The 16521-nt window shown below is 41.1% G+C and overlaps 1 protein-coding gene across 1 annotated transcript; it reads right to left on the reverse strand.

Annotated features, from left to right (window-relative positions):
* Positions 1–3567: 3567 nt before the first annotated feature.
* On the reverse strand, positions 3568–10562 carry tmem167b (transmembrane protein 167B). Its single transcript, XM_060909861.1, has 3 exons — positions 10394–10562; positions 9676–9807; positions 3568–4923 (listed from the first exon to the last, which is right to left on the reverse strand). The coding sequence occupies exons 1-3, from the start codon at positions 10401–10403 to the stop codon at positions 4841–4843; spliced, it is 225 nt and encodes a 74-aa protein (XP_060765844.1). The 5' UTR covers positions 10404–10562; the 3' UTR covers positions 3568–4840.
* Between the last annotated feature and the right edge of the window lie 5959 nt (positions 10563–16521).

A 16521-nucleotide genomic window follows, 5' to 3' on the forward strand; every position in this document is an offset into this window, starting at 1 on the left:
AAACCCTTTAGAACTTATGGCTAGAATCTTACTCAGAACCCTTAGATCAGTACAAAAATGACATGATAGTTGTCCTAGCAACCTCATAAGATCTTAAGAAGGGATTGGGCAACATGCACATCACCTTTTGAACATTTGATGAATATATGACATGTGACCGTTTTGTTGGGTGGCGGAATGTCCTGGGTTGCAGAACCACACGTGTGAGGGCCCGTCAAGGCCGCTAGCGGCTTTAATTATTGTTAGTTTTGGTTAGTGTTGTCTCTCAGTTCTGAACTGGAAAGTAACTTCAAATCCTTCACTCTCTCACACAGAAATCTTACCCTCATCTCAGAAACACACACACACACCACCTCTTTCTGTCTTTGGTTAGAGGTGATGTTCAAAACTAGACTTCTGGTTCATACTGGACAATAATCACACATCTTTCTTGTCATAGTTTGTATTCACAACAAGAGTGTCAACACTGTGTTTCACAGAAATGCAGTGGTGCTTGAAAGTTTGTGAACCCTTTAGAATTTTCTATATTTCTGCATAAGTATGACCTAAAACATCAGATTTTCACACAAGTCCTAAAAGTAGATAAAGAGAACCCAGGTAAACGAATGAGACAAAAATATTACACTTGGTCATTTATTTATTCAGGAAAATGATCCAATATTACATATCTGTGAGTGGCAAAAGTATGTGAACCTCTAGGATTAGCAGTTAATTTGAAGGTGAAATTAGAGTCAGGTGTTTTCAATCAATGGGATGACAGGTGTGAGTGGGCACCCTGTTTTATTTAAAGAACAGGGATCTATCAAAGTCTGATCTTCACAACACATGTTTGTGGAAGTGTATCATGGCACGAACAAAGGAGATTTCTGAGGACCTCAGAAAAAGCGTTGTTGATGCTCATCAAGCTGGAAAAGGTTACAAAACCATCTCTAAAGAGTTTGGACTCCACCAATCCACAGTCAGACAGATTGTGTACAAATGGAGGAAATTCAAGACCATTGTTACCCTCCCCAAGAGTGGTCGACCAACAAAGATCACTCCAAGAGCAAGGCGTGTAATAGTTGGCGAGGTCAAAGGACCCCAGGGTAACTTCTAACCAACTGAAGGCCTCTCTCACATTGGCTAATGTTAATGTTCATGAGTCCACCATCAGGAGAACACTGAACAACAATGGTGTGCATGGCAGGGTTGCAAGGAGAAAGCCACTGCTCTCCAAAAAGAACATTGCTGCTCGTCTGCAGTTTGCTAAAGATCACGTGGACAAGCCAGAAGGCTATTGGAAAAATGTTTTGTGGATGGATGAGACCAAAATAGAACTTTTTGGTTTAAATGAGAAGCGTTATGTTTGGAGAAAGGAAAAGACTGCATTCCAGCATAAGAACCTTATCCCATCTGTGAAACATGGTGGTGGTAGTATCATGGTTTGGGCCCGTTTTGCTGCATCTGGGCCAGGACAGCTTGCTATCATTGATGGAACAATGAATTCTGAATTATACCAGCGAATTCTAAAGGAAAATGTCAGGACATCTGTCCATGAAGTGAATCTCAAGACAAGGTGGGTCATGCAGCAAGACAACGACCCTAAGCACACAAGTCGTTCTACCAAAGAATGTTTTGGAATGGCCAAGTCAAAGTCCTGACTTTAATCCAATCGAAATGTTGTGGAAGGACCTGAAGCGAGCAGTTCATGTGAGGAAACCCACCAACATCCCAGAGTTGAAGCTGTTCTGTACGGAGGAACGGGCTAAAATTCCTCCAAGCCGGTGTGCAGGACTGATCAACAGTTACTGGAAACGTTTAGTTGCAGTTATTGCTGCACAAGGGGGTCACACCAGATACTGAAAGCAAAGGTTCACATACTTTTGCCACTCACATATGTAATATTGGATTATTTTCCTCAATAAATAAATGACCAAGTATAATATTTTTGTGTCATTTGTTTAACTGGGTTCTCTTTATCTACTTTTAGGACTTGTGTGAAAATCTGATGTTTTAGGTCATATTTATGCAGAAATGTAGAAAATTCTGAAGGGTTCACAAACTTTCAAGCACCACTGTACACCTAGTTCAGAACACACCTCATTTCATAGGCACTCTCTCACACAGAACTCTTACACTCACCTTAGAATCACACACACACCACCACCTCTCTCTCTTTCTTTTCATACGATCACTCAGTCCCCCCCTCTCTCATTCATTCACACACACTGATTTGTATAGATTCAGCTGAAATCATACCCTTACTGTAAACTTCTCTCAAGAACTTGAGTATTGTATTTGATACCGTTCCTTTCCAAAGCATAAATGGAGCCTAATAAAGCTGTAAATTGTTAATTTACTTTATCTGTGAAATTGCTGATTTTGAGAAAGAAATAAAATTATTGTGGAATTGTCATTTTCTGACTGTTCATTTGAATGCTTATACTGGACTAGATAGGGAAATCTATTGGCACACCAGCCGCCACTGGTTGTAAATCTTTTTAGTCACACTTAACACTCCTCATTATGTGACTGAGGGTTCAGTACGGTTGGGATCTGATTACAATCACGGCCCCAGTGCAGTTTAGAGCTGTGCTTGAACAGTGATTGCATTTCACTGTAGCACTGAATTGTCCAATTAATTAATCACATATGAACACTTTTGATGAAAAGGAAGTGATAATAATAAATAGCTTTAATCCTCTTAGACCACAGTATCTTTCTTCATCAATGACATGTCCTAATTTTTTTTTTTATCCATTTCTACTTACATTTAATATTATGGAACATCCATGAAACAAGTTACTTCCTGTCATCACTTGCATTATAAGTCTCATCTCATTATCTCTAGCCGCTTTATCCTGTTCTACAGGGTCGCAGGCAAGCTGGAGCCTATCCCAGCTGACTACGGGCGAAAGGCGGGGTACACCCTGGACAAGTCGCCAGGTCATCACAGGGCTGACACAGACAACCATTCACACTCACATTCACACCTACGGTCAATTTAGAGTCACCAGTTAACCTAACCTGCATGTCTTTGGACTGTGGGGGAAACCGGAGCACCCGGAGGAAACCCACGCGGACACAGGGAGAACATGCAAACTCCACACAGAAAGGCCCTCGCCGGCCACGGGGCTCGAACCCGGACCTTCTTGCCGTGAGGCGACAGCGCTAACCACTACACCACCGTGCCGCCCGCATTATAAGTCATAAAAGTAATTTCCTCATGTTAACTAGGGGAAAAAATGTAACTTATCAAGAAATCGCAAAACACATCCTTTGTCTATCTTGACATTTTGCTGCAGCTGCAAACTTAAAAAAAGCAGTTTTGCCTCTATTACAAAGTGCTGACACTGGAGACTCCGATAATATTTAAATAAAGTCCTCACAATATTAGCGATTATACAGTTTTTCTTTGATAAAAGTTTTTTTTTCTTTAGTCCTTGTTATAGCTTGTGACTTCTTGTACAGCTGACCCTACTGCAGGAGCTGCTGTCATGGAAAATTAATCAAACATCAACCTTTATGACCATCAGAAGCAAGATTTCAACAGCACTGTGGTATAATACAATGCATTATGCAAACAGGTAAAGGGTTTACAGTATACACTTTATTTAATTCAATTTAAATACAAAAAGAATACAGATACCAAAACCTTTTGCTTAACAACCAGCATTGACGCTCCATACAGACAACAGTGTGCAGAAAGTCAGGAACAGATGTACACTTGGATACAAAGTGACTTATTTAGCTGACGATAAGCTGTACGTCTGAGGGTCGGATCTGTACAACAATATTAAAACCACGGCCAATTTGGCATCGACTACGTTAGGAGTACTGTACTGCGTCAGCGAGTATTCGATCACAAATCTCAGATTCGCAATTGAGTAAATAAGACTTACTTGGAAGATTTCTTCCAGCTTAGTGTTCCTTATTGCTTTAGAAAAGAAAATCCCATCCCAATTGTAAGACATATTTTTATATTATACTATCTGAGTATCTTTACAAATATCAACCTCCAACCCTTCACATGGTACTGATGTTGCTGTACTGTAGAATCTCTCTATATTACAATATGATATTCACATTACAGAATCAAATCAGATTTGGTTGCGCTAAGACAATCCAGCTGAAACTGAAGCATTAACAGGCATCTTAATGTAACATGCACACCCAAAAGCAAAGCCAGTGAGGACAAAGTGGATGAATTGTGACTTTTTGTAACCTCTCGGGTCCTAAATGACTGCATCGTCAAAGCCTCAATTTGAAATTCAGTTTAACTGTGTTATCAGAAAGCAAAATGGACCACTGAAAAGGACTGGCATGTCCTGGTACGTCATGCTGAAACTACTGCCACTGATGAGAAATATTAGGCTATATTTATGACCAATTTGAATTAAAAACCGTACTAAATTGTGCAGCCTTAATATAGCGACAGCCATATTAAGTACTTTGCATCTACAAAAATGAATCAAGTGAATGCAAATAATTTCGAGATGGGGGGGGAAAAAAAAAAAGTCTTTTTTGCAACTTCTACACCACTTCATATTCAACCATGACAACAACCTTAAACCACCAAGTAAAGGCTAAATGTTCATACAAGTCAGTTGTCCTTAATCTTATCTTAATGTTTCTTCCTTTATGCCGATTTAGATGCATCGCTCTCCAGCTCGAGTCGAAGACAAATCATCAAAAGAGAAAACAAAGGACAAGATGGTTACAACTCTAGGAGCAGGTAGGAAACAGGAACATGGAGCAGCGTCTGTGTGTGTCCTGACGGTAGGATCCGCCTGTACGGCGTTTCCGATGGCACTCCAGGCCTCAACGTCCAAACAGAGTCCATGAGGTGGCTGCATCAGTGTCATTTCAAGAAGATCAGGTAGAACGCCATACACAAACAGGAGAGCGCCACGGCAATATGAAGCCGGGTCCCGATTACTGCCGCTGTTAAAGGGAAAAAAAATAAATCAGCAGGTTAACATACACACCTGAATATGATCAATATGATAATGTATGGCACATTCCAAGAACACAACACTGTGCTCCCATCAACTCTGAGAAATTTGAAAACATCCTGTTAAAAGTATTTGGAGTCATATTAACATTTTCATCATGTTTTAGTTATGAAAAGCTCCTTGATTTAAAAAGGATGAAAGTAGAAACCAGTAAGAACCAATAATAATAATAATATACAGACAGCAATGCCTGCCTTCTCCTGGCCTCCAATTATAACCACGTTCGGAAGTATAGCTTAAAGCTGTGATTAGACAGTGTGACATTATTGCAACACATAGCTGAAAGCGAATAGGGAAGGGTCACATGTACACTTGAACATAGTGAAATTCCTCCTCTGCATTTAACCCATCTGAAGCAGTGAACACACACATGTACACGCAAGTGAGCAATGAGCATATACACATACCCAGAGCAGTGGGCAGCTATGCTACAACACCTGGGGGTTCGGTACCTTGCTCAAAGGCACTTCAGCCATGATGCAGAAGTGCTGTTCATTCACTCAGCTCTCCTTAGATTTTTCCTGCTAACCATGGGAATCAAACCAGCAACCCTATGGGCCCAAATCTGCTTCTCTAACCTTCACGCCATGGCTGCCCCTATTACATTCCATTCCATTCAGTTCTAGCATGAAAGGAAGTCATGACCTAATGGTTAGAGAAGCAGCTTTGGGACCAAAAGGTCACCAGTTCTATTCCCTAGACCAGCAGGAATGGCTGAAGTGCCCTTAAGCAAGGCACCTAACCCCCCAACTGCTCCCCAGGTTGTACATTGTACGTCGCTCTGGATAAGAGCGTCTGCTAAACGCCTTTAATATAACGAAGACAGTGTTTAATAATCCCTGTTGATTGTATTACACTGAAGAGCTCAAGTGACCCAAGAGCAATGCATGACATTTTTTGTAGATCGTGAATGAAAAGCAGTATTGTTTCTGTATTTTATTTTATTCCCCACAAATGAAATGTAATACAGCAGCGTGGACCACATTCACACAAGTTTATCATTTAATTCTTAACTGATTTTCAGCACAGTACATTTTCTCCATGTTAGGGGCGACACTGTCGCCTCACAGTAAGAAGGTTCCGGGTTCGAATCGCACAGCTAATGGGGGACTTTCCGTATGGAGTTTGCATGTTCTCCCCACGTCTGCGTGGATTTCCTCCAGGTGTTTCCTCCATGTCAAAAACATGCAAATTTGGTTAAATACCCAGCCACTGGGGTAGTACAAGACAGTGCATACTTAGTCCCTGGATAGACTGAGGAGAGTTGCGTCAGGAAGGGCATCCGGTGTAAAACCTATGCCAAATCAAATACGTGGAACAGATCCGCTGTGGCAAACATACGGGAGCAGCCTTTGTGTGTATGTTTCTTCCATTGGTGTGCTCGCATTTCATGAACCTTCTCTTCGTCATGACTCCTTAGATCATAGATAGATAGATAGATATGTAGTGAAAGTTCATTATGTCTACCTATTGAAACTATTCTTTAAATTCGTTTCTTAATACAAGGATTTTTTAAGATGTTACCTTAACAGTTTCGGCGATAAACTTCCGCCTTCTTCAAAACAGGACTGTTTTGAAGAAGGCGGAAGTTTATCGCCGAAACTGTCAAGGTAACATCTTAAAAAATCCTTGTATTAAGAAACGAATTTAAAGAATAGATAGATAGATCCTTTAATAATCCTTTACAGGAAATTACAGTGTCACAGCAGCACAACATTCAGACATCACATCACACATTACCTCACCGCAAACTCTAATAATTGAATACTACTATTAATAGGTTAAAATAGATAAATAAATAATAATACTAAAGCAGAAGGAGTGCAGTTACTTTTGTGCATTATAGAACCTTATAGCAGCTGGTATAAAGGACTTCCTGAATCTCTGTTTTACATATTGGTGCAATCAGTCTCTGACTGAAACTGCTATTGTTAACCACTTTCAGGCCATGGAGTGGGTGTTGAGAATTGTCCAAAACTGCCCTCAATTTACTCAGGGATCTGGCCTCCGTCACCTGCTGAACTGTTGGGAAAACAGTCCCTACCACTGATCCCGCCTTCCTGATTAGCTTGTCCAGTCTTTTGTTGTCAGCAGCACAGGCTCCCACACCCCAACATACAACAGCAAAGAAGAGGGCACTTGCCACCACTGAATGGTAGACACTGCATAGTAGGGGCTGACAGATATTAAAAGATCGCAGCCTTCTTAAAAAATAAAGTCGGCTTTGGCCCTTCCTATACACAGTCTCCATATGACTCCTCCAGTCCAGCCCACTATCCAGCTGCACTCCCAGGTACCTATGGTTGGCAACCACCTCCACCTCAGTGCCTCTGATGGTAATTGGTGTTGGTTGAGTCCTTTTCCTCCCCTTCCTGAAGTCCACAATAATCTCCTTGGTTTTTGTGGTGTTCAGCTGGAGGTGATTGTGTGCGCTCCATTCCACAAAGTCATCCAAAGTGGCTCTACACTCCGACTCATCGCCCCCTTTGATGAGGCCTACAACAGCAGTGTCATCTGAGAATTTCTGCATAAAGCAGCTGTTGGTGTTATATTGAAAATCTGCTGTATACACTGGAGATCAAAATTAGAGAACAACTTATAAAAACTTGAATAATTTTGAAATAATACCATCTTCACTGCTCAACAGTTAAATGACATTTTATTGTGTCCATATCATGGTTCAACAACATTTTTTTCACAAAATGACTAAAGGCATTTCACAAAAAAAAATATTTTTCAGAAAACGCACTGATCAAAATTAGAGAACAACAATCTGGAACAAAAATCTGAAGGTTACAACAGTCAGCAATTAGTAAGAAGTGTACAGGCCTCTGCTGTGAATGACTTCAGCACATCTGCGGCCACAGGATAGCACTAGTCTCTCACACTGCTCTGGTGTGATTTTGGTCCATTCTTCTTCCAGCCTCCTCCACAGTTCGGTGATTGTAGAGGGTTTCTTGACCATAACTTTGTCACCAAGGATTTTCCAGAGGTTCTCTATTGGGTTGAGATCAGGACTCTGGGCAGGCCATGCCATTAATTCAATGTTTTCACCTTCAAGGAAATTCTTTACCCGTTTTGCTGTGTGACATGGAGCATTGTCCTGCATAAAGACTGCAGGCTGATTGGGCGATGAACGCAAGTAAGGAACCATGTGCTGTTGAAGAAGGTTCTGATACACATTTGCATTCACTCGGCCATGTAGCTGTACAAGAGGCCCAACTCCCGCAGCAGAAAACATGCCCCAAACCATGACACTTCCTCCTCCACCTTTCACTGACTTCTTTACACACTTTGGGTTTAGTCTTTCTCCAATGTGTCGCCGAACATAATGCTTCCCATCAGACCCAAATAAATTAAATTTGCTTTCATCACTGAAGTGAACCCTGGACCAGTTCTCCTCTGTCCACACAACATGCTCCTCAGCAAAGCTCAGTCTAGCTTTTTGATTTTTTTTGCTAATGAGAGGTTTGGTCACTGCAGTGTGGGCCTTCAGTCCAAATGCTCTTAAACGGCGAGCCACTGTATGGCGAGACAGATCCTTACCATGTTCAGCACTGAACTGGCGAGCAATTCCACCTGCAGTATGGAAACGATTACCCATTGACATCCTTCGCAGTGACCTGTCCTCTCTTGCATTTGTCTTCCGTGGACGACCAGCCTTCTTGGGCGACTTGAATGAGTTTGTAGTTTTGTAAAGATTCAATATTCTTGAAATCACAGATTTGGAACGATCAACTTGTCTTGCTATGGCTGATAGGGTCATCCCTTTGGTTTTCATCTGGACAACCTGCTGCCGGAGGCTTTCAGTCACTTTAGAACGACCCACCATCTTGCAAAGTCAATGAAACTGGCAGTTAGAATGCCACTTAAATAGGGGTTGACTGATAATCAAGGAAATTAGCACCATGTGCTAGATTAGCACCATTAAGTGGGAGGCACCTGAAAGTGTTCTCTAATTTTGATCAGTGCATTTTTTGCAAAATGCAGGTTTTTTGTTGAAATGCGTTATCCATTTTGTGAAAAAGTGTTGTTGTAGCATGGTATAGACACAACAAAATGTCCTTAAACTGTTGAGCAGTGAAGATGGTATTATTTCAAAATTATTCAAGTTTTTATAAGTTGTTCTCTAATTTTGATCTCCAGTGTATATTGTAAACAGGGCGGCACGGTGGTGTAGTGGTTAGCGCTGTCGCCTCACAGCAAGAAGGTCCTGGGTTCGAGCCCCGGGGCCGGCGAGGGCCTTTCTGTGTGGAGTTTGCATGTTCTCCCCGTGGGTTTCCTCCGGTTTCCCCCACAGTCCAAAGACATGCAGGTTAGGTTAACTGGTGACTCTAAATTGACCGTAGGTGTGAATGTGAGTGTGAGTGGTTGTCTGTGTCTATGTGTCAGCCCTGTGATGACCTGGCGACTTGTCCAGGGTGTACCCCGCCTTTCACCCGTAGTCAGCTGGGATAGGCTCCAGCTTGCCTGCGACCCTGTAGAAGGATAAAGCGGCTAGAGATAATGAGATGAGAGATGAGATATTGTAAACAGAAATGGAGCCAGCACAGTTCCTTGTGGAGCCCCTGTGCTGCTCAAGATGGTACTGGAGACGGTCCTGCAGACGCACATACTGTGGTCTGAGGTGACAGTAGTGTATAAAAATTCGAAACCATATCAGGATGAACAGGACACTTACCTTTATAGAAGACGCCCCACACACCTTTTTTCTCAGATAAGAGCCAGCTGTTGAGACGAGGAACCTTCTTCAGGTATGCACAAGTACAAATGAAGAGAAGTCCAAACACAAGGATGCCGTCAAAGGAGTACACTGTGGGGGGGGAAAAAAACAATAAATGATGTAGACTTTTTTTTAAAAACTTTAATAAGATGGCAAATGCATTTATAGGCATTACATATAAATAAATCCAGACTGATAGCTGAGATTATTCAGATGGTGATAATAATAATAAATAATAATAATAATACATTATGATTAGTATTATAGCCATAATAATTACCCTACTACTCAGGTCTATCTGACTCACTACTAAATTAATAGTTATTTATTTCCTGATAACTTCCTGTTTAATTAACCAGGTTAGCTCTGTGTTTACACTGCTGCCCAAATGACGTCTTTGCTCACATCGACAGCTGGAGGAAAAACAATCTGTCGACTAAAAAAAAAAACCCGCTGATTTATTGTTTACTATCCGAGTTTATCCAGGAGTAAATATCAACACTATTTGCGTAAATAAAGGTCTAAATTCAGCCACGTCCACAACTGCGTTAGCTAACAGGCTAATATTAGCATGCTAGCATGCTAGCTCGTTAGCTGGTCTGTAGCTAGCCTGTCCTGTGGAAGTTTCTCAGCAGTGACAGCTGTTAAATCGATGATGTCGCGTTAGCGGAAGTACCATTTGTCATTATGGCAGCGTTTTATTCTCCTCTGAGGAAAAAATAAACAAATGAGATGCAAAAAAAAAAAAAACAGCTAAGTAGTTTCTATTTTCCACCCATAATAAGCGTCCATTCCAAATCACCAAAAGAAGCCTGGCTGGCACTTCCGGGAAGAACGGAATTATGGGAAAACTACTACTATGCGCCTGCTTCTTCTTCTTCTTCTTCTTCTTCAGTTTGAAGGCGGTTGATAAGCAACAGATTGGTGAATTAGCGCCACCGTCTGATATGGAGTGTTGGCCAGGCTGTTTACTCGTCTTGTTTATTCCTACAAAATTAAACGACTGACTTTCTTTAACTGTGTCTGTTCCACAGACCTTCTTGATAAATTATCTTTCAGGTTAGAAGATACATATGTTTGTCTTTCCATCCCCCCCACTCACTAGCTAGCTAAACGACAGGATTTTTTTTTGGCCTTCACCATGGGCGGCACGGTGGTGTAGTGGTTAGCGCTGTCGCCTCACAGCAAGAAGGTCCGGGTTCGAGCCCCGTGGCCGGCGAGGGCCTTTCTGTGTGGAGTTTGCATGTTCTCCCCGTGTCCACGTGGGTTTCCTCCGGGTGCTCCGGTTTCCCCCACAGTCCAAAGACATGCAGGTTAGGTTAACTGGTGACTCTAAATTGACCGTAGGTGTGAATGCGAGTGTGAATGGTTGTCTGTGTCTATGTGTCAGCCCTGTGATGACCTGGCGACTTGTCCAGGGTGTACCCCGCCTTTCGCCCGTAGTCAGCTGGGATAGGCTCCAGCTTGCCTGCGACCCTGTAGAACAGGATAAAGCGGCTAGAGATAATGAGATGAGAATAGACACGATGTCAGATTAATCAATCATAGTGCCATTATTCTTGCTGTGTTTTGGTAGGGAGACTGACAACACTACAAGTTTGACGCCGACCAATCATCATTCACATCCTTGCGTGTTTTTGAGGAGGAGGGTCAAGAAATTGTCACTCATGGCTATCGAGGAACACGTCGTAGGAGTCGTCAAACTAGGCGAGAAAATACAAAAAAATTCTGACATGATAGATTTTCCGTCACGGTGTTGTAGGGCGTCCCAGAAGCCACATCACTGTTCTTTGATTATGTCACGTTACAAGACATGTTTGTCGTTCCTGATGCTCATAATCCGGCCCGATGCTGGAAAATTTTTAGCCACGACAAAATTGTATCTAAATCCGACTTAATTCGTGTAGTATGATCCCAGTATCTGCACGAAGCCAGAGACCACATACTTTGGCTTCATGAATATACAAGTCAAAAGCTTCAGGTAACATTCACATGAAACATTCAAGAACCCCCATTCTTGAATGTGTGGGGAAGTGTGTTCTCAGTGACTTTGCCTGTGGCATGGTTGATAGTGCCAGACAGGTTGGTTTGGATATTTCTGGAATTGTTGATCTCCTTGGGATTTTCACAGACAGCAGTCTCAAGATTTTACACAGAATGGTGCAAAAAAAAACCAGGCAGTTCTTCTTCAGGCAGAAATGTCATTTTGATGACAAAGGTCAGAGGGGAATGGTGAGGCTGGCTCAAGCTGAAGGAAGTTTTACAACCATAGTGAGCAGAAAAGCATCAACATGTCAAACTTTGAGGCAGGTGGGATACAACAGCCAAAGAACATTGGGTTCCTTTCTTCAAGATTCAAGATTTTATCATCAGTGTACAAGTACAATGAGATGCCGTATGGAGCAAGCCTGTAGATGCCTAATTAAGTTAAACTTAAAAGCTAAAATAAAAGGGTGACAGTAAAAATAAAGCTATGAACAAATCTATACCAATAATACTATTAAGTAAACAAAATCTCATCTCATCTCATTATCTCTAGCCGCTTTATCCTGTTCTACAGGGTTGCAGGCAAGCTGGAGCCTATCCCAGCTGACTATGGGCGAAAGGCGGGGTACACCCTGGACAAGTCGCCAGGTCATCACAGGGCTGACACACAGACACAGACAACCATTCACACTCACATTCACACCTACGGTCAATTTAGAGTCACCAGTTAACCTAACCTGCATGTCTTTGGACTGTGGGGGAAACTGGAGCACCCGGAGGAAACCCACGCGGACACGGGGAGAACATGCAAACTCCACACAGAAAGGCCCTTGCCGGCCACGGGGCTCGAACCCGGACCTTCTTGCTGTCAGGCGACAGCGCTAACCACTACACCACCGTGCCGCCAGTAAACAAAATGTATATATAATATATATATATATATACACACGAGATGTCAGCCAAAAACAGGAATCTGAAGCTACAGTTGGCGTCGGCTCACCAAAACTGGACAGCTGCAGCTTGGAGAAATGCTGTCTGATTGGATCAATATGAATGTACAGGTGTTCCTATTAAAGTGGCCAGTGACTGTAGTCGCTCTGTGGTAAAACATGTCTCCGTTCACTTGTCTTTTTCTGTGTTTCTCTATCACTATAATACCAGCTGGTGCTGAAAAACATTATAAGGCCATCAGTACAACAATTAGTGGACTATCCTATAATTACATAGCACAATACTGTTATACAGCATGAAAATCACTGCAGCATGCAGCAGATACCCAACAAAACACAAAGCATTGAGTTCTCTTCCCTTCATGCTTAATCGTGCTTTAAGGACCTTGGCAACACCACAGAAAGCCTTCCTGGCATAAAGAAGATCACATACGGAGGATTCAGCTGTCGTCTGCTTGTTTTTGCAACCCGGTGTTTCAGTGTGTGGCAGTTTGCCCAGGTGTATCTGTGTTAGTCTGAGCTAGCTATGCACTGTACGTAAGAGCAAATCCAACATCCCTGCATTAAGTGCTCAGTGTAATTACCATATGTATACAGAGAGGCCTATAAAAGTAAAAAAGAAAAAAGTAACTATTGGTTATTATATACAGTATAATATCTCATCTCCTTATCTCTAGCCGCTTTATCCTGTTCTACAGGGTCGCAGGCAAGCTGGAGCCTATCCCAGCTGACTACGGGCGAAAGGCGGGGTACACCCTGGACAAGTCACCAGGTCATCACAGGGCTGACACATAGACACAGACAACCATTCACACTCACATTCACACCTACGGTCAATTTAGAGTCACCAGTTAACCTAACCTGCATGTCTTTGGACTGTGGGGGAAACCGGAGCACCCGGAGGAAACCCATGCGGACACGGGGAGAACATGCAAACTCCGCACAGAAAGGCCCTCGCCGGCCACGGGGCTCGAACCCGGACCTTCTTGCTGTGAGGCGACAGTGCTAACCACTACACCACCATGCCGCCCCATGATTGTATTAATAAACACAAAACTATTGGTTGTAATATTTAAAATAATGCGAAGTATTATTCTCTAAAATAGATCTGCAATCTACCAATCTATTTATAAATCCGTACATTTGATTTAGTGTCGAAAATATAAAGTCCACCTGAAGCTGACCATCTGTTCTGTCTTAAATCTGATCAAGACCTATTTCAGGCCCTGCCAGAGGTGTGATTAGATGGTTAATACCATGACGTGTGTCTGCTAAGTAAAATTTCTACTCAAAGCCTCTGTTGCATTTTCAGCAGGTGTGGGTGTGTGTGTGTGTGTGTACTTGTGTCTACATGTTTTTGAGAGTAACTAGCCCCTTACTGAAAAAGAATATGCTGCTTTACTACGTACCACAGGTAAGCCTGTTTATAACCCATGCTGACCTGGATTATGCAATGGAATTAAACAGGTGGTTAGAAGAAGAATACGTTTTGCTGAGAAGAAAATTTGATATCATGAGCATTTGTGTATCCGTGCGATAATTCAGCAGAGGAAATGAACTGACAACTGAATAATGAAAGAAATTTGAAGGCACGTAGTATTGTTTCTTGTCTCTGTTCACTTAGTTGAATTGGTTTGTATAAAGTAGCGAAACAAAATAACTTGTACATCCGTCAACTAATGTATATTTGATTTTGTAATAGATATGCTGTCATTAACCCCCCCTCTTTTTTTTCCAAGCAACCTGATATCTGATATTTTTCAAAGAACAAGTGTTTCATGTTTAGCAATTGGAAACAGCTAGGACTCACATTAGGACAGATTTTAGGTCTAGGTTTTAGAATTATTAAAGTAGAATTAATACTTTTACTTTGGTATTATTGAAATTGAATATATAATCTGACTTAATTCCATTAAAAACTGTTTACTCCTGATATTTTTTATTTCGACTTTCAAAATACTTGATATTATACATCGACAGTCTCATCTCCTCTCATCCAGTGACTGTTTTATCAATACAATGAAATCTTGCACATTTTATCTGAATTTTATTTATATTTATTTCTATGTAAAGCATGAAATCACATTCTTCAGCAGAGCAATAAAACCCACAAAGAATCGTGTGGATTTGTCATCTGCTGCGAATGACTTAATTTCATCATTTGTCATTTTCATTATTACTTAAATACTTTTACTTGTAGCAACTTACTGACTTTCAGAATCACATTTCTGACTTTTGGAGAATGAGATTTGATATTTTGGGATTTTTTTTTATCTCAAAAAGCTTTCCTTATTTTGAGGTACATGATCCTTTGAGATGAAATTCTCTCTTCTTTAGTAAAATACATTTTTTTTATTACTGACACAGCTTTTCCACTTCCGTATACCTACAGTGGGATCCGAAAGTCCAAGTCTGTTAGTGAAAACCCTTCTCCTTCTATTTTGCATTCTTTTCTAATTTAATACAAACCTACCTTTTCATTATAAATTACACTCCCTGGACGCTTTATTAGGAACACCCATACATCCACCTGCTGTTTTATGCACTTCTCTAATCAGCCAATCCTTTGACAGCAGTACGATGCATAAAATCATGCAGATACAAATCAAGAGCTTCAGTTAATGTTCACTTCAAACATCAGAATGAGAAAAATTGTGATCGCAAAGTGTGACTTTCTTTCACCGTGGCATGGGTGTTGGTTTGAGCCAGATGGACTGGTTTGAGTATTTCAGAAACTGCCGATCTCCTGGGGGTTTCACACACAGCAGTCTCTAGAGTTTACACAGAATGGTACGAAAAACAAAAAACATTGAGTGAGCAATGGCAGTCCTGTGGGTAGAAACAAACACCTTGTTGATAAGAGAGGTCAGAGGAAAATGGACAGATTAGTTCAAGGTGCCAGAAAGGATATGACAACTCATAGCAACTCTTTACAACTGTGGTGAGCAGAAAAGCATCTCAGCATGCAACAGCAGAAGACCACATTCGGTTCCACTCCTGCAGCCAAGAACAGGAATCTTAGAATCTCGTCAGCAGTAACTTGAGTGATAAATAAAATCTCCAGAATATTTTCAAGGATTTCAGAAGTTCTTAATTGGTATATCCAACTTTAATGACAATGTTCACTTGAACTGGCATGGACTCCACAAATTTGCACAAAACCTGATGATCCTTGTGAGATCTAGGGTTAGAGTCTGGACACGTGTTTCTAAGGAAAGGATAAAACTCGTGGAAAATCTGATCTTTTGTACAAAGTAATTAATGTAGTTCATATCACAAATTTGTTTAAATAGGGACCTTAGATATCATGCAGAAGCTTGTAAAGTGAATAACCGAGATAGACTTTTTCCTTTCTTTGGTTCAAAAATGTAAAAAAAAAAATTCAATTCTAAAACTGTTTATTTTCAGTTTTAAGTTGGGAAAGAAATCCCAGATTTTCAATGTGGTCTCAGACTTTGTATATAATTGAAATATTACATGGTATCCTATTGATTTGTGTTATTACTGCATAGTTTTTGTGTTACCGCGGGGGAAATCACAATGTCTAATTACCAAAGTTATTATATTTAGGGGTCCAAGCACCAAAGTCAACTCAGACCTCAATGGAAACATCAGGAATAAACATTCTCTGGTTCCAAAGAATATATATATATATTTTTTAAATGTTAATAATTTTCATGGAATAAATCTATACTGTGGGGGTCTGTGGAATTTATTTTATAGTTTGGCTCCAAAAAGTTGACTAAAGAACCATTGCTTTAGTCAGGCTTTATAAACAAGCTTCACATTCAAGGTAAAAGGAAACAGTAGATTAATTTCTGGATAGAAAACTTACGCAGGAGTAATTTGCCTTTTGAAATTAATATGA

The sequence above is a fragment of the Neoarius graeffei genome, chromosome 26, assembly GCF_027579695.1.
Source record: "Neoarius graeffei isolate fNeoGra1 chromosome 26, fNeoGra1.pri, whole genome shotgun sequence".
Taxonomy (NCBI): Eukaryota; Metazoa; Chordata; class Actinopteri; order Siluriformes; family Ariidae; genus Neoarius; species Neoarius graeffei.

Excerpts from the sequence above, each read along its gene's own strand:
- tmem167b (XM_060909861.1), bottom strand. Across the intron at positions 4,924-9,675 it reads GTGGGGCGTCTTCTATAAAG|CGGCAGTAATCGGGACCCGG; the intron begins GTAAGTGTCCTG and ends TCCCTTTAACAG.